The sequence below is a fragment of the Hypomesus transpacificus genome, chromosome 25, assembly GCF_021917145.1.
Source record: "Hypomesus transpacificus isolate Combined female chromosome 25, fHypTra1, whole genome shotgun sequence".
NCBI lineage: Eukaryota > Metazoa > Chordata > Actinopteri > Osmeriformes > Osmeridae > Hypomesus > Hypomesus transpacificus.
Window position 1 is genome coordinate 890,027 of NC_061084.1, and position 19,497 is coordinate 909,523.

The following is a 19,497-nucleotide window of genomic DNA, read 5'->3' on the forward strand; positions in this document are numbered from 1 at the left end:
GGGAGATTCAATCGTAGTCGATGAATGTTGTTCAGTGCTGACAATAACTCAAGACGGTGATTGGATTTACGTGCGAGAGCACAGTGTGCTGGGTAATAGACTCTTGATTGCAAATTTGATTGCTCTGATGTTGAGGTTTTGATTTTCTTTTGCTCTCTCTCTATCCCAATGCTTTCCCCTTAATCATTCATTCTACAACGGCCACAATGGTGCCTCTCTCCCTCAGCTAGAATGTATGTATCATCCTTTCACATGTCTGTCCCGCAATATAATAGCTCAGAAGAAATAGTGCAGAGTCAGGAAGCATTTCAGAGGTGGTCGATATCCCCTCTCCCATATCTCCTATGTCTCTCTCTCTGTCTCTCTCTCTCTTTCTCTCTCTCTGTGTCTCTCTCACTCTTTCTCTCTCTCTCTCTCTCTCTCTCTCTCTCTGTCTCTCTCTCTCTCTCTCTCTCTCTCTCTCTCTCTCTCTCTCTCTCTCTCTCTCTCTGTGACTCTCTCTCTCTCTCTTTCTCTCTCTCTCTCTCTCTCTCTCTCTCTCTCTCTCTCTCTCTCTCTCTCTCTCTCACACTCACAGCTTCATTCCATCATACTCAACTTTCTCTCACCTCCCTCTCTCTCACCTCCCTCTGTCACCTCTCCCTCTCTCCCCCCGTCCCTCGCTCCCTTTCTTCTGTCTCTCCCTCTCTCCCCCCGTCCCTCGCTCCCTTTCTTCTGTCTCTCCCTCTCTCCCACCTCTTAGCTGTCGCCCAGTTAATGATCCCCGGCTGGGGAGGGACTTGGCTGAAGGGTCGCTAGGGTGGGTTGCTAGGGTCACCTGAGTCACCTCAGTCCTCACAGTCTGCCTTTCCAATTACAGGCCTCCTCTCGAGTCACACCTGTGCCCTCCCCCCCTCCCTCCCTCCCTCCCGACCGCCCTCCCTCTTCTCCATCCCTCGAGACCCGAGAGGCATAAAACAGCTGTCTGAACTCAGATGGCATCGCCCTCCGTCCCCTCGCTTCACTGTAGCCGGAAAACTTCTTTGATGTTCGGAAGCCTTTGAGCTCATCAAAAGTTGGGCGACTTTACACCAGGGGGCGGACAGTTTTGGGAACCACCATTTCCTTTTGCTCCAAGGCAGTTTCAGCTTGTGTCTCCCATTACCATTTACAATAGCTTACACGCTTCCTTATGTATTTCTAACACAATCTAGCTGAATAAACAAAGCCGCCAATTTCACTCAGTGAGGTACTGGCTGTTTGGATACAGCTGTCACACCGGCCCATCTTGAAGAAATGATCCGGGATGAAAGCAGATGATAGCGCTATCATGGCTGACCTTCCCAGTGATGCGCACCATGACATGTCCTGTTGTGTCATAAACGCTGTGCACTCAAGCCGCTGACGTCTCTTGAAAGGGAAGTGCGGAGAGCAGCCGCCCAGCTAACGACATCACGCCACATTTGAAATGAACCTCGTCGGGTCAGTCGGCCGTGGCGCGAGGCGTTCGGGAACGAAAACGTCAGCCCGTGTTCTACAGAGGACGCGTCACCTCGGGGGAAGCGCTCACGCCGTCGAGAACGTCAGTCGTCTCGATTGCACACGAACGACAAGAGAAGATATTCCTAGCTTACAAAAGCACAGTCATGACTTTCACCTGCATGGAAGGAAATCGGTCCTCCGAGTGAGTGCCGAGATGTAACAAACAAACAGCTTCAAGAACGTCTCTTCAGTCAGATCTCTCAACACAGAAGACAAACTTGAGACTCTGACAGTTCCCTGGTCTAAGTCCTGCCTGTTCTGGACCCTTCCGGGCCCTAGGGAAGCTCTATCGGTGCTCAGGAAAGCCTTGGGTGTCCAGGCGGACCTCTGAGCGATGTGTTCCGGCTCTTACCGGAGGAGTCGGGGGTCTGTCGGCCGCGGGGCGCTCAGGAAGGTGCTGCTGGCAGTAGTAGTCAGCGGGAGCCTTCTCCAGGTTCCACTGGCTCCCGCTAGCTGTCAACCCCTTCTCCGAGCCGCACACTTTACACATCGCCGTGTTGCCCATGGCGACAGCCCGCTTGCGAATCCACTGGCCGCGGTGTCATCAAATGTGAGCGGACAGATACTTTGAGTCCCGAGGTCTTAGATTCCAAACTGGTCCGAACCGCTCCCCCCCCCTTCCGCTTTCTCATTCAACACCTCCGCAACTGGTGGTAGCCATGCAAGGGTGGGGGCTGAAATGCCAACCGCCGGTCCAGCAAACCCTCTCTGTCTGTCAGCCTCGCCAGTCAGCCTTCCTCCCCTTCTACTGCACAGAAGCACCAGGGGCTGGAGCATCCACTAGCCACCGCTGCTAACTGCTAACTCTCATTGCTAATTCAAGCTCCAGTATCCCCCCTGCTATTTTTACACCCACTAGCCCAGCTATGCATGGGAGCCGGGGGTGTGTGTGTGTGGGGGGGGAGGGGGGGTGTGGTCTGTATGGAGGGAGGGTGGCATGCCCAAACAGAGGAGTATGTCAGTGTGTGTACTCTGGAATGTGCTATCAGAGAGGCTGGGTTACCCCTGGCCACTTGAGGGCATCATGAGTCTTCAGGGCCCCTGACTGAAGGGCCTGAGGGTCACTTGTTATAGGCTCCTGGTTCAGCTGGATGGGTGGAGTCTATGGAGGGGTTACATCAGGTTAACCCTTGACAACTCTTCCGCTTGGAGTGCGACATGGCTAGTTTCATTCATTTGAACTAGCTTCAGAATAATGTAGCAAAAGGAAGACTAGATGTCAAGGCTAGATTACACGTAAATGAACAGAATACCGTTAATAGAACAACTCCCTCCTTCTTCCGTTAGCGAGTTAGCTAAGCCACAACGCAGCCCAAACAATGCTAATATGTAGCAGTTGACCATAAACATGTACAAGCATGTGTTTTCTAGTGTAACAGAGTAGCATAAATACGTTTTTGGAGTGCTAGATTTCCCAAATAGGACACATTATTGAAAATAAATAAGAAAAGGCTATTATTAGACCTGATGGCATCGGGTGATGGATGAAACGGCTGCATTGTGAGCTCCACTGTGGTCTTCACTGAGTCCAAGCCTAGCCTGCAGTCCTCAGTATTGATCCGCTGCACCAGGGCAGCAGATAAAAACCAGGCCAACCTTTTTTTTAATGGATTGATTTCTAGTCTCAGGGTTAATGATATGCAATTCCATCAGTAACCCGCCCCCCCCCCATCCCCCCCACCCCCCACCCCCCTTTCTGACAGAAGAACAAAGACATCTGTATGAAGGCATGGGTGTGTGTCACATGCTTAATGCTTATGTCCGGAAAATGAGATGAATTAATTCTGTGAGTGAGTGTGTGGGTGTGTGTGTGTGTGTGTGTGTGTGTGTGTGTGTGTGTGTGTGTGGATGTGTATTAGTAATCTCTTTATTTCACAACTGAGGTAAATGTCCCCCTTCTCTGTGTGGCCATTTAGAAAACTGGACATTAACCAGTCATGGTGAAAGCCTGTACCACAACAATGCCTCCTCTGTCCCAGATACTCCCCATCTACTAAACATCTCTAGAATATTCTCTTGAATGTAAAAAAAAAAAAAGACGAAATGTAAATGAATGTGCAAGCTAGTGTGAGGAGTGAACAAAGCTACTATGGAAGTAAAACGACTGTCTGGAGGGACATGTGTGGACAATAAAATATCATAACAAAACAACTGTCCTCTATATCCACTCTAGCACCACCCGGCTCTGTTGGTCAAACCCAACTTTCTGCTTAAGCCTCCTTTGGCTTTAGGCTACACCCAAGTTCAGCTAGACTGACACACTTTCAGACTCATGCAGTTCATGGAGTGGTGAGAGTGACAGAAACAAGTGTGTGGTATAAGTGTTCATTTGATGGTACTGTCAGACACAGTTGTAGAGGACGTTGCCGTGTACTGCTGGTGAAAGAGGAAGTGGCCCTACCTTCAGGATCTACTAAACAAATACATGTTGGGGGGATTAGACCCTATTAAGAGCCCCATTAAACAAACACGCACACAGACTAAAACACAACTTTCACACACATACATTGGACATTTTCTTGCACACTCATTCGCGCGCACACACAACCACGCGCACACACACGGTAGCTGCACTAGCTGCTGTTAGGACAGACACTGGCAGATCTGCCATTGGATATGGCAAGTCATCGAACGACAGCCCGCTGGTTAACCTTCTCCAACAGGTAATTCACTCTCGTCACTCACTCCCGTCTCCTCCAATCACACGTCTCCTCCAATCACACGTCTCCTCCAATCAAGACACTCCGATCAGAGTTCCCCGTGTCTGCCTCGCCTGCCAGCCCAGTCAGGACATCACATCCAATCAGGACGTCAAATGGGAGCCCATGTTAACCTAACCTGTTGATAAGGAAAGGCTGGGATGTGTGGGGGGGGTTAGAAGAGGGGAGAGGAGGTGGGGTGGGAGTGGACTCCCTCCCTAAGCCCATCCCGACACACAAACAGGAAACAATCCCCCCCAAGCACAACCACCTCCTTCTCCCTGACCCAGTTGCTAAGTATCCCCCCTCTCACTAGCCCTCCATAATCCTGGGGGAGGGGTCTGTGGGGAGCCATATGGTGTGGATGCAGGGGGTGGTAGATGGCACTTACACAGAGGTCTGCTGCGGAGCGTATTTCTGGGTCTGGGTTCCTATTCTGTGGGGGACCATTATGTTTGGGCTTTTCTACATGGTGTAATGACCAGATTGTTTGTTCTAGACTTTTCTCAATTTTCAGTCTTCACATGTCGACTATGTGAAGGGTGCAGGTAATGTATTGACTCCCAAAGGCTATCTGCAAATTACATCTGTTTTAGCAGAGTTTGAACAGCGAGGGGTTGGGTGACTTGAGGTGGGACTGTCCCAAACAGAGCTCCCGGAAGCCTCTTACCTTCTGGCAGGGGTGTGGTGGTGGGGTGGGGGGAGTATAAACCTAATTAGAGTCCTTAATGGACGCATGTGACCTCTGAGGATTTCAAAGCAGATGAACACGTGAACCGGATGACCAACAGCAGGGTAGAGCCGGCAGAGTTGTGATGGATTATTTAACGTGTGTGTGTTTGTTATTTCCACATGGCATCTCTCAGACACTCACATACCACCCTCTGTAAGAGCTCCGTCGGACGGCATCGCGAAGGCCATGAAAATCGAATGAATAATAGAAGTCGGAAGTTGCCGTGACAACACGGCCGACGGGGTCGTCGGGTCGTGGCGTGGGGCGGATCCCCGTGATGATTCGTCAGGTTCGAAATAAATGGGGGCACAACGCACGCCCGTTTGGTTGGTCCAATCACAACAGCTGAAGGAGCGCTACAGGGATTACCACCGCACACGACTCATCTTGACCTTCTCGTTAGAAGACCATCAAGGGGCTGAACGTCCCCGCTGTTACCACGGCAGCCATATTGCTGTTTCAGTTCGCCTGGGTTGGAGGACTCGCCCTGGGGGCCAGATGTTGAGGATTTAGTGTCAATTTGGTTGAGTGACCCCTAACCCCCCCCCCCCCCCCCCCACCACCACCACCACCACCTCACGCCATTCACCAGACCGCCGTCAGACGCAAACCCTCTGGGATGCATGCCATCCTGATCACACACCACCAGATGTTGGACCATGGTCACAACAATGGGCCAGGGCAGACTGTGATGCTAATGTTGCAAGCAGATCTTGCATTGCCATACCGCTTACATCCCATAAAACGTCCTTAAACAACACTATCTATGTGTTCTCACTGATCCCTGCAGATTATGGAGATTGGTGCTGGGATACGGCCTGTTTAGCCATTTTGCTTTTAGTTGGCGCTGACATCTAAAAATGGCACACATAGCCAAACACACACAGACAGCTGTCTAGTTATAATCTGGTCTACAACGCCTGTCTCCTCGCCCAGGAAGAGTACGATGAAGAAATAGAATGAAAAAGACAGAAAGAGAGACAGAGAGTGTGAGGGGTAGCTCATGTCTTGTCATAAACGTCAAACGTAGCCATGGTCTTACCTCGTCAGCCTGTTGGACTGACATTGTGTAACATTAAACATGAACAACTTCCTGGTTTGAACTCTGAATTCGGAACGAACGCAACTCCTTGCAAGATCCACACCAGTCACATCTGAAGGTAGACCCAGTGGCCCTGGCCCAGACCCAGAGGGCTAAATTAAATATAACAGGCTTCTCTGGATCCATTTAATTGGTGTGACTATAATCTTTTCACTGCTAGCAGACTGTCATCTATACCTCACGTCTATCCGTATCTTACCAAAGGAGAGGATTGAAGAGGAATGAAGAGGAGTAGAGAGGGACATGAAGATGTAATGAACCTGTTTGAAACAGATGGCCAAACACCGACATGAATGTGGGGAAGCATCCAGAATCTTGTTTTTCTCAAAGAACCGGTCAATAGCTTGCATGTGCAATTCTAGATATGTCAATACTGTAAGTCCTCACTGCTCCCTGAATGAAGTACTTAAATGAGAAAATATAGACTCATGACACACACACACACAGCACAACATCCGTTGGTAGCCGGTTGTAGCAGTAATATCACACATTCTGTGAGCGTGTTCCCTCTACCCAGGGTTCTGGCTTGTTACCCCAGCCCTCAGACAGATACCAAATTAACGCCCCACTCATGAATCCTACTAGGACCTCTCACCATCGTCATTTCTCTCCCTCACTTCTCTTGGTGCACAGTATTCTCTATACGCACGCTCTCTCTCCCTCTCTTTCTCTGTGTCACTCAACAACCAACATGAAAAATAAACTGCTTTGAAGGAAGAAAGATAGACATAATTTAGCCTGGTAACCATATTTGAAGATAGACTTGCTTAACCTAAGATATAGGCTGTTTAGATGATGTTGCCCATGCACATGTCCAACATATATTAAGATTATAAGCATCTTTTATGTAAAGGTGCATTTATTGTGTTGAGTTTATTGAAACTGCGAAAACGATTGTAACAAAAAAAGAGGAGTCTTCAGGACGTCTTCACACTTAATAATTGAGCTGCATCATGTGTAACGATGCATAATTAATAGCGGTACTTTACACACACAGAGACATAGACAAACACAGTTTCTAATCGTAGATCTGTATCCTACTAGATGCCATACAGTAAAAGGCAAAATTGTGGTCTGTTACATATTCTAAGCTACTCCACTGGGGTAACCATGGCAATTTGATTTGAACTGGTCTGGTTTTGAGCTGCAGTCTCCCATAGTGCCATAGCGACGAGATTAGAGCTGTAATCCTGGATTTTTCCAATCCCAGTTTAGCGGTCCAAACAGGGGATAGGGTAGAACATTCTGGAAAAAGCAGAGTTCTGCACTCTGTTAATACCTCCCTCAGATCTGCTGAGGGGAGACCGTCAGATTACCTCTACTCCACTTCTACATACAGGGGCATAACCTCAGCATGTCTGCCCTCCTCTGGGATTATGTAATCCTGAAGAACATTCCGAGTTGTGGAGATTTCCAATGAGTCAAAAAGATCAACATATTTCTCCAAAAGTAACAGGTTTAGGATGTAAACATTTTTCATTTAAGCCAAGCTATATCTGGTGTATTTCAGGTCCAGCGCAGTATATACAAAGCAGATGTTTGTCCTTTTAATACTGAATAATACTTTCAAATGAAAGCAGGGACATTATACATTTACAATAATAACAAACTGGTGACTAATCCGGAGGGTCCTGACAGAGAATAGACAAAGAGCAGAATGAGCAATGCTTTTTCCCATTCCCTTACATAAACAGTTCAACACAAATTACGTTAGACAAGCGCCCAGCTGCAGTTCCAGATTAAATATGAAAATAGATAGGAGCATGTGTGTGTGTGTGTGTGTGTGTGTGTGTGTGTGGGGGGGGGGGGGGGGGCAAAAGATCAGTTAAATAATGTAATGCCACAGAGACGGCAGATGTACATGTTGGAGTAACTCAACCAAAATGGAAAGAGGGTAAGCTATTTCATACTTCTGTCAAACGACAACACACTGCAGTGTCTAGGGGGTCTGTGTGTGGTTTTGTGTGTTTTTGTGTTCATGTGTGTGTTTGTGTTTTGTACACGTTGAATGCATTCCTGCTTCCTGCGTCTTCAGAGACCAGAGAGGGCCGAGGATTCAGTAGAAAGTTGACGAGTTGCTGCAGTTTCAAACAGGTGGACGGTATGTCTCGTATGACCCACGCCTCTACTGTCCCTAACCTCCAGCATCCAACACACCTACACACACAGTCCTGCTACAGGTTGTTATTTCACATTATGGAGACGCAGTATAAAAGCTGGGCTTTCTACCCATTGACATACAACATAAAGCATAGAAGATTTCACCCTCACCCCTAAATATATTACTGTGAGCATCTGAACACGCCTACAGACACAAGCATACAAACACACACACACACACATACATGGCTACAAAGACACACACACACACAAGGATACAAAGACACACACCCGGTTACAGAGACCCACACCCAAACACACACACAAACCGGCTGATCGCGTGGGTACTGAAGGGCATTTGGCTAAACTTTAATTGGGAACCATTACTAATGATGTCATTGACTGTACTCAGTGACTCTTTGTACCTTCATATCCCTTCTGGTTCTTAGTGGTATCTAAAGTCTTCTAATAAACAGACAACTAACTGGGTCCAGACTGATGTCAACTTTCAAACAGTGAAGTCTCATTGTAGTCAAGGTAACCGTCTAGTGCGTAAACATGATTCAGTTAAAGGGGTACAGCAAACGTGTGTGTATATGTGCGTGCATACGAGAGGTCAGTATATACGTGTCCTTGGGAAAACATCTATGTTCTGCAGCTACACACACACACACACAGACACACACACACACACAAGAGAGAAGAAGAAACGATCAATTATTCATCCACCGAGCATTCACCAAGGACATCTCCCACTCTCCACAACCGGGCAACAGTCTGTCTGTTCCAGGACACGACCATGACCCTGGGAAACAAGTCACCCGTAGGGTGCCTGTTCCTCCTGGGTCCACCACCCTGCACCTCAGCTCCACCAGTCTCAGCTACACGGACTCCTGTCCCACAGGAGAACGCAACAGGGCGTTGAGGACGGGCCAAAGAGGAGAGAGACACAGGGAACAGGATATGGTGCGCTCTCACATTTCACGCTTGGCTGGCGTCCTGTACTGCAGATGCAGAGGGGGGAGGTGTCAGAGGGGTACGGAGAGAGATAGATAAAGATTCAAGAAATATGGACAGCTAGAGAGAGACAGTAAGGAGACAGAGCGAATGGTGGTGACGTTTCCTGTGTATTACTGATACACCTGAGTCTGCCTGCGTCAAAGTCTGCGGTGCAGCACTCAGTAATGAGGACTGAACACATGAAATACTGAGTAACCGGTACTGGACTAATTAAATACTGAGTATCCAGAACTGTTTCTGCAAGCTCATGTCCGCAGGAGTAACACAATGAATGACACACTGAAATCCCTAAATCTCTTCCATTTAGTCCACCACATAACATGTAATAGTCCAAAAACAGAGAGGCGACACATAGAGAAGGATGTTGAAGCGAGAGAGTCTGGCACAAAGAGACACACACTGCGTTATACACACACAACCTAACTGGGAGACCATCCATTTGAACTCATACGAGACAGCAAAAACCGTTGAGCAGCCTATCAAATATCAGAGAAAAAATGATCAGACAGATCAGCCACGCCAGCACAGGAAGATCGTCTGCTCGTGGCTTCATGCATAAACAGCGGTGAAGGTCTGCTCTTCCTCGCTCACATCACACCGTAGCGGGCGGTAGCCATAGGACTGAATCCATTGCCTCTGGGGCCAAAACACACAGATGGTCCGCAGGATGTTTTCCTCCACTGGGTCAACCCCTCTCTTCTCTGTTGGCATGACAGGGGCCGGCTTTCGATGGTGCCACGCCCTGTGTTCGTGGTGTTGATGCAGTCGACATGGCAGTGCACTAGAGCCGTCACCCTGTCACTGTGAGGTCATCAGTAAGGGACAAAGAGGTGACCGGGGGGACACGGGTCACTGACGGTGGCACCCGACTTAGCACAGCTGAAACACGCACGCACGCAACAGCCCTCGTCCACACACAAACACACGCACACACACAGGTCAAAGCCCCTGAGATGTATGCATATATAATCCCTGGTGAGTCAGGTTTTGGTAATGGAGGGACAGACCAAGTATTTCTGACCCGCTGTGATGTCACCCACACATGGACATGATCAGTCCAGTCTGCACCCCTGAACACTGGACTGGGAGGCCCCATTATCATCCTGGAGGAAGGACCCGTTTGCCTGGAGACTGCTGATGCATGTCACATCAGCCCTTCCTACCAAACATTTGTCTATGGGTAGAGGCCGGTTTGTACAATGGACAGTGAGAGAAAGAGAGAGGAGAGAAGGAGTGAGAAAGGTATGTGTGAGAGAGAAAGACAGAAAGAGAAAGAGAGATAATTTGCTTTTGTTATTGAGAGAAGACACTTTTTGGTTTATTTTGCCTACACTTGACACTGAGGTACAGAGCAACATGGTACACCATCAACTCAGATGTCTCTTGGGGGCAACATGACACAATGTGATTGATACATATTGACAGTGATGTAGCAAACATAATTCCATCAACTCTAGTGATTGGGGTCTTAGCCGACAAGTGCGGTGGAAGGACTACATCTCGTTATTGCCCTTTATTTAGATGCTCTGAGCCGAAATAGAACGCAATCGCTTTGCAGCAGCTATCCGCTCAATTTAAATGCAACCAAAGAACAGGAAATGAAACACCTAAAATGCGTTCTGAAAAAAGGAGTGTCCAGGCGGTGGGAGAGGTCTGGACTGCGGGAAGCTCACTGTATCTTGGCGGTAGTGAACGTCTCTGCTGTTTACTGTATGTACCCTAAACACCGCTAATACAGCTATTAAAACGGAATCGGTTCTACTTTATTACACAACAGGTCAGCGAAAAAAGGAGGTACGATCTAATCTCAGAAGATTAGATCGTACAGGGATGAGCTGTGCTCCGAAATCAACTTACTTCCACACTTCCATATTGGCCCATACTTCCACATAATATGCACATATACTGGCTAAGTTAATGAAGCTAATTGTTTGCTTTTTGTCGTGGTTTCAGGGAGGGGCGTGTTCAGGAAGTGGCCTAGGGTGGCACGGGCCACCCCTGAAATCTGATTGGCCACCCCAATATATGATTGGCTATATGCCCAGTCAGAGGCGGGCCACCCCTGGTGCCACCCCTATCAAAAATGTCTTGACACGCCCCTGGTTTCAGGGTTGCCAACTTTTGCAAAAACCTTGGAATGAGATTTGGTTAGTGCTGTCAAACGATTAAAATATTTAATCACGATTAATCGCATTAATGTCATAGTTAACTCGCGATTAATCAATTAATCGCACATTTTTATCTATTCTAAATGTCCCTTGATTTCTTTTTGTCCCATTCTTTTTTCCATTTTAAAGCTCTTATCAACATGGAAAAGTGGTTCGGATTGCTTCGTGCAAATATTTTTTTTTATTGAAAACAACATTGCAATCGCCTGGCTTTGACGAGGGGGCGGAGAATTCGCATGAATCGCATCAGCTGTGTGCTTGGCCATCAAGTGGTATTTCAGACTGGACGTGCTGCGATGATAACTCAGTTTACAACGACAAAACACACAGATCACTTTGGTCTTGTCAATGGAACCATTTGGCAACTTTCTAAAAGTAAACTTTCCATTCAGAATCTTATTGGCATCCATTTCGGCGTCTCGCGCTCGCCATCCACTCAAAACGTAACGTTAGCCTACTACCAGAGAATGTCTAATATCCGTAAACGGGCTCTGCTACTACTCTTTAGCCGGCTCGCAAGCCAAACAAGTGTGTGTGTGGCGTGCCTGTTGTTTTATTTCCGGTCTAGCTAGATCCGGTGTGGTGTTGTAGTCTTTCTAACGTCGGTAATTGTTGCAACAGCATGTGAAAAAAACTACAAAGTTTGCTAGGCCAAAAAGAGCGCTAATCGCGCGATAAAAAAATTGACGCCGTTAATTTGGGTTTGCGTTAACGCCGTTAATAACGCGTTAAACTGACAGCACTAGATTTGGTATTTGCCCCCCCCCCCATCCTCCAGTTGCAAAACATGTAAACATCTCAAAACATCGATGGTTGCAGCCTCTCGTTACAAAACAATTCACATTCAAAAACAGATACACTCGTGAAAATATGCCAGTCTTTAAATGTATTCTATACATGTTACTGTTATTCTCTCGGTAAAAAGCATAGACGGAAAACCTTCCCACACAAGACAATGTAAAGGTTCAGTCTGTTCATCTCATTATGTACTGTACATGACAGTGCCAGACACGATACCTCATAGGAATCGTTACACATTACAGATATGTCTTCACTAAAAAGGACTAGGGTGGTATGCTCAAGTCAATATGTGATTCCTATTCATATATTGTAAACATAACACATTTGACGTTCATTTACCTATGCTCTACCTATGTGCAACCTATCACTTGAATGATCACATACAGTGAAACATTGAAAGGTCACATACAGCACTTAATATACAATCTATGATAATAAAATGTCATGTATAGTTGACTGATTCTGATTCTGGGCGTCAGATCATGCAGAGGACCATGTCTTTATGAGCATAGCTCTCAGACACAGATACAGAACCCTCCTATGTACAACCCAACACTGCACGCAGGACTGTGAACACAGGAACGCGGGTAGCAACCCACGACACCGTCACAGAATTCACACGGCGCATTCCTGCCATGGTCCAGCCTGAGAAGAGACTGCATAGCCGGGCACTGCACCAGGGGAGATGAAGGGGAGCCAGGGCTCTTGGGCATCCGTTATGGGCATGGATACAAGGTGGGTAGCATGCCTGGGGTGAGATACCAGGCCAGGTCACGGTGACTGGGAAGTGATGGATGACAGGGAACAAGATGATTGAAGAGTGATGACCGACAGCGTGGTGGACTCTAATTACAGCCGTCTCAGAACCTTGAATGGAGTAGAGTGACTCTACACCCATACCTAGACCCCGACCCAAGTGGAGGTTATGATGGGTGGTCAGCGTGGGGGGGGGGGGGGTGAAGAGTGGATGGAAGGGTGAGAGTATGGGGTTCTTCCCACTGTGGGCTGCGACCGCGTGGTAAGAAACAGTTGGTAAAGCGGGCACAGGTAGCCCGGCATGCTGTAGATGCCCCGGGAAGGCCGATGAGAGCGTGTACCCGCCACGTCCTCGCCTCCACGGGGGGAAGACGTCGACGGGGCCACGAGGGCTCGGTGACATGGATGTTTGGGGAGTGAAATGTCATGCCGGTGCTGATGCTGGTGGTGGTGATGACGCCGTCGCCGACGACGATGATGATGAGGATGTCTAGCGCGCTGGTCCTCTCCCCCGGGGGAGGGGGAGGAGGGTTACCTTGCGTTTGCGCTCGGCCCGTTCCCGAGAGCGCCGCCTCCTCTCCCGGGCTTTCTCCAGCGCCTTCAGGTCGGGCGCCGGCTCCATCTCCAAGCGGGCCTTCTTGATGTGCGAGGCGGCGTGCGCCATGGCTGCCCCGGCTCGTCCTGTCCCTCCTCACCTTCCCAGAAGACCTAGCGCCCTCCCCCCGCGCAAACCCCCCTGCGTCCTCTACCCGGCAACCCCCTCTCCGGGAAAACGGCAAAGCCCGGCGAAAGGGTTTACCGTGGGGCTAGATGTCCCTCCTCTGCGGGGTGACTTTTCCGCCAAGGGCAGACTAGACGCTGGCGATAGATACAGAGAGAGAGAGAGAGAGAGACGTATTCCTCTACCACCACCTCCACCGAAAGAGGATCTGCTTCAGCCGTAGCTCCCTGGAAGACTGCAGCTGAGTCTGTGTGTGAGCGTGTGTGTATGTGGGGGCAGCGGGAGTGACAGAGAGAGAGAGAGAGAGAGAGAGAGAGAGAGAGAGAGAGAGAGAGACAGAGAGAGAGAGAGAGAGAGGGGGGGGGGGTTAGAGAGAGAGAGGGAGACAAGGGGGGCGGGTCTGATGCACGCCACCAGAGGTAAGCTGAGAGAGCATTAGAGAGAGGGAGAGAGCGCCAGAGAAACTCCGCCCCCTTCCTCCGTAGCTGTGCAGTGCAGGGGAAAGCTTTGGATTTGGGATGTGCCTGTCAGTCATCTCACATGCAAGGCTTCCCCACTCAACACGCTATGGAGGAGAGGGAGAGAACAGGATGAGGGAGGGGGCTCCGACAACAGTCACTCCTGTCCTTTGGGTGGAAAAAGGGAGAAACCATGCTGAACTGCGGGGGGGTCCTTCATGTATCAACAGTATTGTTTCCTTTTGTGCTCCCCTGTGCTCCCCCGAAAATGGTTCAGTCCACTGCCTCGGCGACTACGAGCTGCAGAATTCACAGCTTGGGCACACACGCAGGTCGTAAAGCACAGTCTTCTCCCACTGTCATATCAACACACACACATTTCTGTGGCTTGGGGCTAATACAAAGATAAAAGGAAGCACCAATTTAGAGCATGGAATGAAAAGGACTGAGAAGTGGCTCCCTCCATAATCAAACATAAAACCAGTATTTAGCCTGGTGCTGGATGATAGTGGTTAATGTCATGCAGTATTTGCTGAATAGATGTGTGTATTTGTATTGCACGTTGAATATCAAGACGCTGTGCCATTCTATTCATGTGCCACCACAACAACATGTGTGTGTGTCTCTGTGTGTTGACAGTGGGGGAGCATCAGTGCAGAACTTGTGTGTGTGTGTGCGGTGGAGAGAGAGGGAGTGGGAGTCGGTTTCTTTGTGATGCTATGTGTGTGGGTCTGCCAGGGTGCCCCAGCTGGCCACACCTCACCCTGGGCTTCAGATCTGATGCTCACCTCGCACACTCTGACCTACTGAGAGAGAGACAGAGAGAGAGACAGAGACAGAGACTGAGAGAGAGAGAGAGAGAGAGAGAGAGAGAGAGAGAGACAGAGACTGAGAGAGAGAGAGAGAGAGAGAGAGAGAGAGAGAGAGAGAGAGAGAGAGAGAGAGAGAGAGAGAGAGAGATGGGGGGGGCAGACGGGAGACACTTAGAAACCCTTCTCATGTAACCGCGCAAATTCAGCACCATGGACAGCGATATGTATTCCGACCCATGCTAGGCACCTTCAATTGAACAGTGCAGTTCAATGCAGTAAGCGTTAGAATGCCTAGCTCTGTCCATGGTGCTGAAACGTCATTATATATATATTTTTTTTTTAATGATGGTGCAGGCTCAGAACACAGAGCACAAAAAGAGGGGCTGGTCAAATTCCCTCCAGTATCATCCAGTCCATGCCTCAGAAGAACCTAGTATATTGTACGTATGTCATTCCTTATGAAGCTGATCTACACAGTTTTGGGTTGAAACCTTTGTAGCTATAAAGGCTGAAATGCCTTGTGAAGAGCTGACGAATCTCTTCAACAGACGCCACTCCACTGACTTGTTCATGTTTTGGCTGAACGTTCCACAACATTTAGCATTCCTGAACGCTGTCAGTCTCCAAACACCGTCTCGTACAGTAGCTTCTCTCCCTTAGCTACGCTGTCGTAGCACCACTGTGGAGCCACACAACCAATCTCTCTTTCAGGGCTGCAGAGCTTCCTCTGCTCACACTGCCATCCGATGCCCCCCTACTGGTCACTTTGATATCGCACCCATTTGCTTGAAAGCAGGTGGACCAGCAGAGCCAGGCAGCTTTGAGAGTGTGATAGCAGCACAGACACGGCCGGCCTTACCTTGTCCTCAGGTGTACTGAACACGTATGATGTATGGAGGGTTTGACTGGATGCTCAGAGAGCCATGACATGAGATGAAGAAGGGGGAGGGGGTGGTTGGAAAATCACTTGTGCCGACTCAGGGTTTTTCCTTGGGGGGTAGGGGGGGGGGGGGGTTCTTTATGTTGTCGTATATGATCGCTCAGATCCTTCAAGTGTTGTGTGTATTCAAATGCATGTCCGTCCATGCAAATGTGTGCGTTTGTGTGAGCGTGTGTGTTACTGACATGTACACACACGCAACAGCTTTCAGTGAGCCACGATCCAGTGTGTGTGTAAGGGGTGTGGCTGCTCTACTGCTATTGACAGCGTTCGAACAGGCCAACCAGGCTCTGAACGAGCCAAGCCGTTCGTCTTCTGGCCCAGAGGGACGGTCATGGGCAAGCAGGGACCATAAAAAGGCCATTTACAGAAGGTCCGCTCAGTCAATGAGGCTCAACCCAACGAAACACACACACACACAAGCTCATATTGTGTACTGTGAGCAATTTCAGATGAAGTAGCACTCTGGCTTGGATGCTATTTGCGTGCATCTTATCTACAGTCGATCGATATATGTTGTGTTGTGTTTCCTGGGTCTGTTCTGCTGAGTGCGTGTTTGCCGTGCACCGGGCACGTACAGTGCATGTGGTGTTGACTGTGTGCGTATATATAGGCCACGCCCTCCGCTCCATCGGTGTGTGTTAGCAGGTGTGTAGCCGTGTGCGTGTGTTTTGTATGTCACCGCTTGGCCCCTCTGGCCTTACCTGGCAGCAAGGAGGATTCTCTTGGTAAATCTTCCCATGGGTTTCTAATCCCCAAATCCTGTCTAGAAGGGAGAGAGAGAGAGAGAGAGAGAGAGAGAGAGAGAGAGAGAGAGAGATAGAGAGAGAGAGAGAAATAGAAAGGGAAATAGAGAGAGAAATAGAGAGAAAAATAGAGAGAGAAATAGAGAGAGAAATAAAGAGATAAAGAGAGAGACAGAAACAGAGAGAGAAGTAGAGAGATAAAGAGAGAGACATAAACAGAGAGAGAGTAGCCAGTAATCTATCAGGGTGGTGGGGCATCTAAGTGATTAGCAGACCCCCATGCTGGCTTCGAAGATCTGCTGAATCTAGACATCAACACTGTACTGTCATAGGCAGAAACACACACACTCACCCACACAAGCAAAAAGAGGTTGTGTGCATAGGTGCTTGCCAGTGTGTGTGTGTAGATGTCCCTGACTGACCCCTGACCCAAGCTAACTACGTCAGCATGTGTGTGATGAAGGAAGAGGATTAGGGGTTAGGGTTGGAGGTGAAGCTATGGTCACACATTACAGGTGACTGTCAAAGACATTTTTGACCTAACACTGCTATGGAGATGAGACACACACACACACACTCAAGCAAACGTGCACACAATGCACACAGAGACAGACAAAAACACACACACACACAATCACAATATCTTAATTTCATTGAAATCAGCCTGATCCCTGTTTCTTTCATCAGCACTAAAAGGTTTATCTCCTCTCCGAATTAAGAGTGTACACACACACACAGAGTACCCTCCTTTGAAGAACCCTCCCCCTCCCTTCTGTCTCCTCCTCTATCCCATAAGCATCCCAAACCTGGGGTGAGGTTATCCTGGGTTAGCTACTCAGCAAAATCATCTTCTCTTTCCTCTCAATGTGTCTTATTTCTTTTTTGGGGGGAAGGGGGGGGGGTTAGGGTTTATTTACATAGTTGCTGCTTCATCTTTGGTAAATGATAGTCCAGCATCTCACATTGTGAGACATCCCTTGTTGCTTGTGTCATTTCCAATAACTCCATGTCCAGAGCTTTTCGGTTTGTAATTAAGTGGTTTATTTGCTGGAGTGGATGACAACAGGGTCTCGGAAGTAATGAGGGTACTGTGTGTGTGTTTGTGTGGGGAGGTGGGATTAGTCATGCGTGCCATCTGGCAGAACCCCACACACATGGACTTCCCCTCAAACACAGCCCTACACACACTTAGACCAGGGGGCAGCGGAAGGGGGGGGGTTTTGTCCCCGAAAATGGCATCCCTATTTCGGTAGGTCCATTTGAAATGTTGTTTCACACGATGTTCTTTATTGTGTGTAACATGTTCTGTATTGTGTGTAACATGTTCTTTACGATATGTAACATGTTCTTTATTGTTTGTAACATGTTCTGTATTGTGTGTAACATGTTCTGTATTGTGTGTAACATGTTCTGTGTTGTAATGTATGTAAATGGAGGAGGGATACCTTGCATGGGTCCCGGTCCCTAGACACCATCTATCGTTGTCACCTCTCTGGTGGGGGTTGGGCAAGGCGTGTGTGTGTGTGTGTGTGTGTGTGTGTGAGTGCATAAGTGTGCGTCAGAGTGCAGGGTCTTGAATGCATGGCCACACCCTGACTCAAGATAAGAAACAAACGACAGGTGGAACAGCTTTCAGGGCCGCTCGAGACAACACATCTAATTGGCCCGGAAACGTTGACATGCTGTGTTAACGTCCTCATGGGACAAGGAAAGATGCTGACAGATAATAAATAATAATCAATAACTCATGAGAGTACCTCCAATTTGGTACTGTATTTAGAATACTTAGTAAGAAAATGGTTTCAAAATGAGAATTGTATGACTCTGAAGGTGATAGAATGACTTGTGGAACTGATATTGATATTGAAAAGGCCCAATCCTGGACGAGTGCCTGTCATGCTCAAACACACAGCTGAACCACTGACTGGAACAGCCGCTTTGTTTCCCAAACCAGATCAACGTTTAACAACACAGGCACAAAAGGAAACACAGAAAGATGCACACACACACAAACACGCACACACACGCATGAACACACACACACACGCATGCAAACACTCCACACACACACACACTCCACACATGGATGGCTTAAATCCATTCTTGCATGGAGTGCTGCTCCAAGGTCTCCATTCCCCTGGTAACGCATTGCTTAGCAACAAGGCTGGGGCGTTGTCGATGGTAACAGCGGTGGGAGAAAGGAAGAAGGCTTGTCTGGGAGTGTGTGTGGGGAGGGGGAGGTGTGTGTGTGTGTGTGTCGGGGTGCTTTCCACCTTGCGTGTGATAGGTGCTGCCCCCTGGGGTTCATTAGAACAACCTGGCCTCCCACAGGCCTAATGAGCACACACACACACACCTTACACTGAAGTGAGCAGAGAATTACAAACCTCAGAGATTGAGACTGATGTAGAAGAAGAGAGAGAGAGAGAGAGAGACAGAGAGACAGAGGGATGATGTACCATCCCAATGAGCTGCCCCAGCAATCCGTCCCCTTCCTATCAGAGACACTAATCACTCATCTTCACACTCTACTGACACATACACACACACACACACAATATAACTCCAGCTCGCACCAGCAGTTACATTGTAGAGAGTGTCTACAAGTGCTAGATGAAAGCCTTTCCCCTCATTGTCAAGCACGACAAACAGACGAGGATGCAGTTTAAACACCTAAACCTCTAGATGGGGCATTCTCAACACCGACAGACATTCTGTCACACCCCCTTTAAAGGAACTGGCCGAATGTTTACAGTATAGCCATTTAGAATAATCACACTGACTCATGCAGCTTCAGATCAGAGTAATTCATGTGATGGTCATGTGTCGTCACTGTTAGAAAATGTAGAAAACCAACACAACAAATTCATACAAAAAGGTCAAAAATGCCACAGAACGCCGCTTAGCAGTTGATCTGCTA

The 19,497-nt window shown here is 48.4% G+C and overlaps 1 protein-coding gene across 1 annotated transcript in view; it reads right to left on the bottom strand.

Annotated features, from left to right (window-relative positions):
* Positions 1 to 13,644, bottom strand: part of ank2b (ankyrin 2b, neuronal) — a 74,971-nt gene extending 61,327 nt beyond the window's left edge. The window contains exon 1 of the mRNA XM_047048822.1: positions 13,436 to 13,644. Within this exon, the coding sequence (XP_046904778.1) occupies positions 13,436 to 13,564 (129 nt within the window). The 5' untranslated portion in view covers positions 13,565 to 13,644. The remainder of the gene's footprint in view (positions 1 to 13,435) is intronic.
* Positions 13,645 to 19,497: the final 5,853 nt, after the last annotated feature.